Below are 10,595 nucleotides of genomic sequence, written 5' to 3'. Positions count from 1 at the left end.
TGTGATCCAAGGACCTTCAAGGAAGCGTTATCTGATGCCGATTCATCCAAATGGCTTGAAACTATGGAATCTGAGATGAATTCTATGCATTCGAACCAAGTGTGGGATCTTATAGATCCACCTGAGGGAACGGTTCCCATAGGGACTTGGGGCGGATGGGAAGGTATTGACCTTCAAGACGCGATTGGTGGCAAAAGGATATACTCAAATACAAGGAGTTGACTTTGAGGAAACCTTTTGACCAGTTGCAATGTTCAAGTCTATAAGGATATTGCTAGACATAGCTGCATGGTATGACAATGAGATATGGAAGATGGATGTCAAGACAGACTTTCTTAATGGGGATTTTAAGAAAGTTATTTACATGTCTTAACCTGAAAGGTTTACATCTATCGGAAGTGAGCATATGGTATGCAAACTTCAGAGATCTATTTATGATCTAAAGCAGGCATCTAGGAGTTGGAACCTCAGATTCGACAGTATAATCAAATAGTTTGATTTACTAAGAATCCTGAGGAACCCTGTGTGTATAAGAAGGTCAGTGGGAGTGTTGTGACATTTCTGGTGTTGTATGTTGATGACATTCTACTAATTGGGAATGATGTAGGAATGTTGCAATCAACTAAGATATGGTTAGCGAGTAAGTTCTCGATGCACGACTTGGGTGAAGCATCTTTTGTATTGGGAATACAGATCTATTGAGATAGATCGAGAAGATTGCTTGGTCTCACTCAGTCCACATACATTGATACCATCGTGAAGCCGTTCTCGATGGATGAGTCCAAGGGAGGACATCTACCAATGTGTCATGGCGTGTCCCTATCCAAGTCTGTATCCCAAGACTGATGCAGAGATAGTGGCGATGACACGCATTCCGTATGCTTCGGCAATTGGTAGCATCATGTATGGGATGATATCTACACGCCCTGACGTGGCATTTGCACTAAGTGTAGTGAGTAGATATCAATCGAACCCTGGTCTTCCACACCTAAAAGCTGTGAAAGACATCCTCAAGTAGTTGAGAAGGACCAATAATGTGTTCTTGGTCTATGGGGTGGAGAACTAAAATTGGAAGGCTATACCGACTCTAGCTTCCAAAGCGATATCGATGACTCGAAGTCAACCTCTGGTTTTGTATTCATGCTCATGGTGCTGCAGTCTCTTGGAAGAGTTCCAAGCAAGACAATATTACGGATTCCAGCACAGAGGCCGAATACATTGCTGCATCAGATGCAGCAAGGGAGGCTGTTTGGATAAGGAATTTCGTCCAAGAGTTGGGCGTCATTCCTAATGGAGTTGCTCCTATCCCGGTGTTGTGTGACAACACGGGAGCTATAGCTCAAGCAAAGGAGCCTAGGTCTCATCAGAAATCCAAACTAGTATTGAGAAAGTACCACATCCTCGGAGAGATTGTGGAAAGTAGAGAAGTGTGTTTTGACACAGTCGGCTCCGCAGATAATGTTGTTGATCCACTAGCTAAGCCTTTACCTGGACCATTATTCGACAAGGATCACAAATCAATGGGTTTAAAGCATATGGGTAGTTGGCTCTAGTGCAAGTGGGAGATTGTTAGAGTAGGTGCCCGTCGAGCCAAGTGTTGGCCGAGTGTTCACAATGAAACTCTATGTATAAGCAATCTTTATTTTAATAATATTTGAAATTATTATTATGGCACATCTTTATCTGTATACCCATGCTAATTGCATAGATAAAGCCCTTGAATATACAAATAGTAGAAAGAATATGAGATGCTCATATGATGAGTATCATGAAACTCATATTTGTAATACTGTATATTCTAAACGGTTCCTAGTCGATTCAGCCGCCACTAAGAAGGATATAGGCCGCTCGAGTTCGAGACTAGTATCTGCGATGTGAGTACCATGTTTCATTGGTAGGGGACATTGTGATGTCCGAACATGCAGATAGGTGCTCCTTGTAGAGTGCACTGAACAACCCTCCATAAAAGGACTTTCCAAGTGGTTCTCACTTATCGAGTGGAAATGTCCTAGTTTATAGTTGTACAGAATTAGTCCTTATGACCCGGGACAACATTGAGACTCTATGTGCTAGCATTTCACTTTGACTTATTTACCGACTCTTATGGGGTCATCAGGTGGCAAGGTTGGGTGTCATGTCGAAACATATAGGAGTCGATGCATTGTAGTCGGGGATTCACCGCTTACCTTCGGGTATGGATATCCTATGTGTTATCATGTGTATGTAGGTTGAAATCTCTGGCCAGAGTATGGTGGTAATTATGAAAGGGGTTTCATAGATTACACCATCGATGCAACTACGACATGACACATAGTATCGATTCATTGACAGCTCTCGATAAACCAATGGTTGTCGAATCGATTGGGATATATGAGTTGAAGGGACCGTACTGAACGCTAACCATAATAGAATGGTTCTTGCAGGCACTATCATTTGATACCTAGGAAATCATGTAAGCGATGCTGCTAGGCGTTTAACATGATTGGTTGGGTACTATCAGACTTGAGTTCTGACGTTCTTATTATCAAGGAGTTGATAAATAAGAATGGAGCAATTGGGGTATGCTCATATAAGGACATGTTTAGTCCGAATCACATGGAGATGTGAACCCACGGCTAGTTGTATCAATGAACCATTGAGGGCCACACAAGTACTAGCTTTCTAGATCCCGTTGAGAAGTAAAAATAGTTCAATGTGTTGAACGGCTTATAAAGGAGTTTATAAGCGTAAGGAAAATTAGAAGTATGACTTCTATAAAGGAGAAAATAGTTCAATGTGTTGAACGACTTATAAATGAGTTTATAAGTGTAAAGAAAAATAGAAGTATGACTTCTATGAGAGAAATGTAAATTTTAATTTAAGGAAGTGTTCCTAAATTAAAATTGGCCAAGTGAATAATGTAATTGAAAATTGTGATTTTCATAAACATTATTATGGACTAAATTAAATTAATTCAAGTGTTGAATTAATTAAACACTAGTGAACCTAGTAGAGTCCAAATAATTAAATTAATTCAAGTGTTGAATTAATTAAATAATATTGAGTCTTGAAGAGCTCAATTAAAATAATTATTTAACTAGTGGGACTTGGGTAAATTCAAGTAATGTTTAATTAGTCTCAAATATGTTTGAGATAATTAAAATTTAGTCCAAGGTTTTAATTTGATTAAAACCCATATAATATGCATGCATGGGAGGTGAAAGGTTGGGAGACTACTTTTTGTGTTTTCAAGGCATGGCATGCAACTTTTTGGAACAACTTTTCCCACAACCAAAAAATTGTCTCTCCTTCTCTCCTAGCATGAATAGTGGCCGAGTTACTATCCACATTTTAGTCTCCAAGTTTTCTCTCCATTTTTGTGTTCTTCAATTGTTGAAGAATACACACACTTCTCTTTGAAAAATCCTCATATTTTTCTAGTGCAAAATATGAGGGGATCTACCTAGTTGGTGGTGGGCCTAATTGGAAGAAAGGAGTCCAAAAGAAAGGTGAAGATTGTAGATTATCTACCTTCAAGAGCTAAGGTGTTTACACCTTAGTTGGAGCCACAATCAATCTTTGAGATTGATAGGTAATTTCTAAAACACCCTATGTATGACATTTTGGTGTTTAAATGTATTTGCTACAACGAAATGATGGTGGCCGAAAATATGCTCTAAAATTTGATTTTTTAAACTTCCGTTGCGCTTCCGGTCACCGTAACCGATCCGCTTTCATAAAATACATCAGAGTTTCAAATAGCGGAAACGAAAGAAAAGTAGAATGTTGGATTCCGATCTTGATCTCCGATTCACCAACCCCAGAAGGCGTTTTGCTCTTCCTCATCCAGTTGTCCCTCATTTTTATCTGAAATTTGTACGGGGTGAGTGTTTTGGGAAACACTCAGCAAGTGGGGGTCGATCGATTCCAAAGATACATATAGAACTTAGTTTCTTAGAACTCTTCTTTAACAAACTTTCAAAATCAATATCTTTAACTTAATTAGACAGAAACGATTCAAAGGACAGAACTTATCAAATGATTCAGAACAGAACAGAAGAATTTCAGATTATTCAGAACAGACAAAACACAACACTGTTACTCATCTCATATTCATGGTCAAATTGTCCCCAATATGTTAGTCCTCTAAGGGGTGAGGCCAGAACATGGTTTTATACCCACCAATGGGGGCCAGACAGAACATGGTTTTATACCCACCAATGGGGTCCAGACAGAACTACAATTCTCGTCCCATTTCAATTTGAGTCGTAACAGTGCAAACAGATTTCAGACAGAACTTTTAAGATATTCAGATTTCAGAGTTATTCGTACTGACACAGCGGAACCAAGAATTTCGAAGCACAAAGAAAACACATAATCGATCCAAATTTTAAAATAGAACACAGTTATTTTCAAAAAATGAGACACACTAGCATGCATGTCACGTTATTTCATATCAAAGTTAAAAATAGAAATGAATTATATAACAAAAGCCCACTTACTCTTGTAGATTTTTGAATGAAGCTTTCTTCTCAAAATTTCGGCAGCACTTCGGCGTATCTTCAACGAATGTTGTCGTTGGTCGAGCAGCACTTCGACGCAAGGTTCTTGTACTGGATGGCACGAACTTCTCTTCTTTCTTCCTTGCTTGCTTGGCCGAAATTTAGTAGAGTGAGGGAAGGAGGGAGCCGAATTTTCTCAAGGATTTTTGGAGTGTTTTTCTTCCACCTTGATGTAGTATTTATAGGACAATCCAAGGCTCTTCATCTAGCCCCTTGGCCGAAACTTGGAGTCCAAGATTACATTGATGGTGATCATAATTGTGGTCAAGCTCCATCTCTAGCACCAAGAGCCATTTCTTACAAAATAAAGGTGTCCTAGCACATAGCTCCTCCCGCAGCTCTTTCATGGGTTAACTCAAAAGTCATTTCTTACATACTTAATTTGTCCAAACCCTTAGTTCACCTTTTAGCTCCATTTATGGTCTTGTTAGGAAAAGCTTGGTTGAGCTTCTTCGAGCTGGAAGTTTGCGTCCTTGAGCTGGGGTTTTACTCCTCTCGTGAAAACTCTTCAATGGATACGGTTACTTGTAGCTTGGCCTCCTGTTGAGCTAATCCCCGAGCTTAGAATCTACTTTCTCAAGTTAAATTTGATGAGATTTAAGTTATTATTCAAGTAGTTTAATTGAAACAAAAATTACTGAATTATTTTAAATAATTTTTATATTACTTACTTGGTTTGCTTCGGTCGAAATTTTCGGGTTCTCACATCCCTCCCTCCTTATTGAAAGTTTCGTCCTCGAAACTTGCATTAACTTGGTCATTCAAATAGGTGAGGGTATTGCGACCGCATCTTTTCTTCGAGTTCCCAAGTCGCCTCTCTTTCGGTATGGTTGGACCACTGTACTTTGACATATGGGATGGTCCGGTGTCTCAACACTTGGTCTTTAGTGTCCACTATTCGGATAGGGACTTCTTCATATTTGAGTTCCTCGTTCAGATTACCTTCGATCATTAGAGGTGTAACTTTAAGTACATGGTTCGGGTCCGGGACATATTTTCGTAGTTGTGAAATGTGGAAAACGTTATGTATTCTGGACATCTCAGGCGGTAAAGCCAGTCGATAAGCTAAAGTTCCCACCTTATCCAGTATTTCGAACGGTCCCACATATCTTGGGTTCAACTTGCCGGATTTGCTGAACCGAACTACTCCTTTCATGGGAGAGACTTTGACGTAAGCTTTTTCTCCGATTTCTAGCTCCAAAGGCCTTCTTTTCAAATCAGCCCAACTCTTTTGTCTGTCCTGAGCTGCCTTGAGTCTTTCTTTGATTATGGCTACTTTATCGACAGTTATTTGAATGAGCTCTGGCCCGGTGATAGCTTTTTCTCCGACTTCATCCCAGTATAAGGGCGACCTACACTTCCGACCATATAGGGCCTCATATGGGGCCATCTCAATGCTACTATGATAACTGTTGTTATAGGCAAATTCAATCAGAGGTATCTGTTCGCTCCAATTTCCAGAAAAATCCAATGCACATGCTCTCAACATGTCTTCAAGGGTCTGAATTTTCCTCTCAGTTTGGCCATCAGTCTGAGGATGATAGGCCGTGCTGAGCGTAACTTTGGTTCCCATGGCCTTTTGAAAACTTTTGCAAAATCTTGAAACGAATCTTGGATCTCTATCAGACAATATACTTGCCGGTACTCCATGCAATTTCACTATATTATCCATATACAGGGTAGCTAACTTATCCAAGTTATAATTCATCCGTACTGGCAAGAAATGGGCAGACTTGGTTAATCTGTCAATGATTACCCAGATTCCGTCATGACCCTGCCTCGATTTTGGTAACCCGACTACAAAGTCCATGGAGATATTATCCCACTTCCACTCGGGTATTTCTAATGGCTGCAGAAGCCCTCCAGGTCGCTGATGTTCCGCCTTGACTTGTTGACAGACTAAACACTTTGCAACAAAGACCGCTACGTCTTTCTTCATTCCATTCCACCAGTAGTTATTTTTCAAATCCCTGTACCTCTTGGTACTTCCTGGATGTACTGAAAATTTTGATTTATGTGCCTCGGCCATCACCTCTTCTCGAATTCCATCGATGTTTGGCACATATAATCGCCCTTTCATCCAAAGGATACCATCTTTCTCAATTTGACATTCTGGAATCTTTCCTTCCTGAATTTGTTCCTTTATCTTGAAGATATTGGTGTCTTGACTTTGTTTTAGTTTGATGGTCTCTTGGAGACCTGGTTGCACTGATAATGACGATAAGCTCACTTTTCCGGGGTTCCTCCGACTCAATGCATCTGCCACTTTATTTGCTTTTCCCGGATGATAGCTGATTACCAAATCGTAATCTTTGAGAAGTTCCATCCACCTTCTTTGCCTCATGTTTAATTCCTTCTGAGTGAAAATGTACTTAAGGCTCTGGTGATCAGTAAAAACTTCGCATTTTACCCCATAGAGATAGTGCCTCCAGATTTTAAGCGCGAATACTACTGCGGCTAGCTCCAAATCATGAGTGGGGTAATTCTGCTCGTAGGGTTTCAATTGTCGTGAGGCATACGCAATTACCTGACCCTCTTGCATAAGCACACACCCTAACCCTCCCTTTGAAGCATCACTGTATATGGTAAAATTCTTACCATCCTCGGGAAGAATCAGTACTGGTGTGGATGAGAGTTTTGTCTTCAGGGTTTCAAAACTCTTTTCACAAGCTTCATTCCAAACGAATTTCGAATTTTTCTGAGTAAGTTTAGTGAGTGGGATAGCTATTGACGAAAATCCTTCTACAAATTTTCTATAATAGCCTGCTAATCCCAGAAAACTTCTTATCTCTGTCACTGTTTTAGGTTGAGGCCAACCTTTAATTGCCTCCACTTTCTTAGGGTCTACTGACTGTTAAAGTAGGTGCCCGTCGAGCCAAGTGTTGGCCGAGTGTTCACAATGAAACTCTATGTATAAGCAATCTATATTTTAATAATATTTGAAATTATTACTTTGGCACATCTTTATCTGTATACCCATGCTAGTTGCATAGATAAAGCCCTTGAATATACAAATAGTAGAAAGAATATGAGATGCTCATATGATGAGTATCATGAAACTCATATTTGTAATACTGTATATTCTAAACAGTTCCTAGTCGATTCAGCCGCCACTAAGAAGGATATAGGCCGCTCGAGTTAGAGACTAGTATCTGCGATGTGAGTACCATGTTTCATTGGTAGGGGACATTGAGATGTCCGAGCATGCAGATAGGTGCTCCTTGTAGAGCGCACTGAACAACCCTCCATAAAAGGACTTTCCAAGTGGTTCTCACTTATCGAGTGGAAAAAGTCCTAGTTTATGGTTGTACAGAATTAGTCCTTATGACCCGGGACAACAATGAGACTCTATGTGCTAGAATTACACTTTGACTTGTTTACCGACTCTCATAGGGGTCATTAGGTGGCAAGGTTGGGTGTTCTGTCGAAACAAATAGGAGTCGATGCATTGTACTCGGGGATTCACCGCTTACCTTCGGGTATGGATATCCTATGTGTTATCATGTGTATGTAGGTTGAAATCTCTGGCCAGAGTATGGTTGTAATTATGAAAGGGGTTTCATAGATTACACCATTGATGCAACTACAACATGACATATAGTATCGATTCATGGACAACTCTCGATAAACCAATGGTTGTCGAATCGATCGGGATATATGAGTTGAAGGGACCGTACTGTACGCTAACCATAATAGAATGGTTCTTGCAGGCACTATCATTTGATACCTAGGGAATCATGTAAGCGATGCTGCTAGGCGTTTAACATGATTGGTTGGGTACTATCAGACTTGAGTTCTGACGTTCTTATTATCAAGGTGTTGATAAATAAGAATGGAGCAATTGGGGTATGCTCATATAAGGACATGTTTAGTCCGAATCACATAGAGATGTGAACCCACGGCTAGTTGTATCAATGAACCATTGAGGGCCACACAAGTACTAGCTTTCTAGATCCCGTTGAGAAGTAAAAATAGTTCAATGTGTTGAACGGCTTATAAAGGAGTTTATAAGCGTAAGGAAAATTAGAAGTATGACTTCTATAAAGGAGAAAATAGTTCAATGTGTTGAACGACTTATAAATGAGTTTATAAGTGTAAAGAAAAATAGAAGTATGACTTCTATGAGAGAAATGTAAATTTTGATTTAAGGAAGTGTTCCTAAATTAAAATTGGCCAAGTGAATAATGTAATTGAAAATTGTGATTTTCATAAACATTATTATGGACTAAATTAAATTAATTCAAGTGTTGAATTAATTAAACACTAGTGGGCCTAGTAGAGTCCAAATAATTAAATTAATTCAAGTGTTGAATTAATTAAATTATATTGAGTCTTGTAGAGCTCAATTTAAATTAATTATTTAACTAGTGGGACTTGGGTAAACTCAAGTAATGTTTAATTAGTCTCAAATATGTTTGAGATAATTAAATTTAGTCCATGGTTTTTATTTTGATAAAAACCATATAATATGCATGCATGGGAGGTGAAAGGTTGGGAGACTACTTTTTGAGTTATCAAGGCATGGCATGCAAAAAGTGATTCTACTTTTCCCACTACCAAGACAAGTCTCCCTCCCCCTCATTTTGCATCCACAATGGCCGAACACTCCATACACTTTCTCCCAAAAGTTTTCTCTCCATTTTTCTTCAATTTTTGGTTGAGGAAATCATATACTTCTCTTTGAAAAATCCTCATATTTTTCTAGTGCAAAATATGAGGGGATCTACCTAGTTGGTGGTGGGCTTAATTTGAAGGAAAGATTCAAGAATTTGGTAAAGCGGTAAGCACTCGGTCCTACACTGACACCCCTTGTTCTGAGATTATATGACCTAGGAACGCCACACTTTTCAGCCAGAATTCACACTTCTTGAATTTGGCATAGAGTTCTTTCTCTCGTAATGTTTGCAAAGTAAGACGCAGATGCTCACTATGTTCTTCCTCACTTGGTGAGTACACCAAGATGTCATCTATGAACACTACCACGAACTTATCGAGATACGGTTTGAATACTCGGTTCATAAGATCCATGAATGCTGCAGGAGCATTGGTTAGACCAAACGGCATTACCGTGAATTCGTAGTGCCCATACCTTGTCCTAAAAGCAGTCTTAGGGATATCTTCTGCTTTGACTTTTAACTGATGGTAACCTGATCTGAGATCAAGTTTTGAGAAAACTTTAGCTCCTTTTAGCTGATCGAAAAGATCATCTATTCTCGGGAGTGGGTACTTATTCTTTATGGTGATCTTGTTTAGCTCCCGGTAGTCGATACATAGCCTCATGCTTCCGTCCTTTTTCTTTACAAAAAGCACTGGGGCTCCCCACGGAGATGCACTAGGACGAATCTGCTTCTTGTCCAGCAATTCTTGGAGTTGCTCCTTTAACTCCTTCAATTCAGCTGGAGCCATTCGGTATGGTGCCTTAGAGATTGGTACAGCATCAGGGGCCAAGTTGATTTCAAATTCTACTTCTCTATCGGGTATCTCTCCTGGTAATTCTTCGGGAAAAACGTCTGGAAATTCTTGAACAATTGGAATATATTCCAATTTTGGGACTTCTTCCTCTTTGGCTTCATTAATTACTGCCAGATAAATCTCTTCTCCTCCCTTTATGGCCTTCCAGGCTTGCGAGGCAGATAGCAGAGATTTCCTTTCTTTGGATTTCCCTTGATATACAACTTCCCTCTTTGCTGGAGTTTGAAGTCTAATTTCTTTCTTCTGACAGTCTACTATGGCATGGTTCTTAGCTAACCAGTCCATTCCAAGAATGATGTCAAACTCCACCATATTGAGTTGAATCAATTCTACTTCAAAAATTTGTTTGCCGATACAAATTTTACAGTTTCGATATACTTTGTGAGTTTCGATTATTTTACTAGCCGGTGTTGCTACTCTTAACGGTTCACTAAGAATATCATGCTCAAGTTTAAGCTTCTTAGCATATCTTCTAGACACAAACGAATGGGTGGCACCACAATCAAACAAAGCATATGCAGGCATTTTATTGAGTAAGATGGTACCTGCCACAACTTCGTTGCTATTATCGGCTTCCTCTTG

At 39.5% G+C, this 10,595-nt stretch overlaps 1 protein-coding gene across 1 annotated transcript; it reads right to left on the bottom strand.

The window, feature by feature from the left end:
* Window positions 1-9,648: 9,648 nt before the first annotated feature.
* On the bottom strand, window positions 9,649-10,325 carry LOC140810314 (uncharacterized). Its single transcript, XM_073168187.1, has 2 exons — window positions 9,843-10,325; window positions 9,649-9,693 (listed from the first exon to the last, which is right to left on the bottom strand). The coding sequence occupies exons 1-2, from the start codon at window positions 10,323-10,325 to the stop codon at window positions 9,649-9,651; spliced, it is 528 nt and encodes a 175-aa protein (XP_073024288.1).
* Window positions 10,326-10,595: the final 270 nt, after the last annotated feature.

This window comes from Primulina eburnea, chromosome 13, assembly GCF_022965805.1.
Source record: "Primulina eburnea isolate SZY01 chromosome 13, ASM2296580v1, whole genome shotgun sequence".
Lineage (NCBI taxonomy): Eukaryota > Viridiplantae > Streptophyta > Magnoliopsida > Lamiales > Gesneriaceae > Primulina > Primulina eburnea.
The sequence above is the reverse complement of the archived record's forward strand: the minus strand, read 5'-3'. Positions and strand labels throughout refer to the sequence as shown.

Coding starts and splice junctions, on each gene's coding strand:
- LOC140810314 (XM_073168187.1), bottom strand. CDS start 10,325: ATGGTGGAGTTTGACATCATTCTTGGAATGGACTGGTTAGCTAAGAAC. Junction 9,694..9,842: donor GGGGAGCCCCAGTGCTTTTT/GTAAAGAAAAAG, acceptor ACTTGATCTCAG/ATCAGGTTACCATCAGTTAA.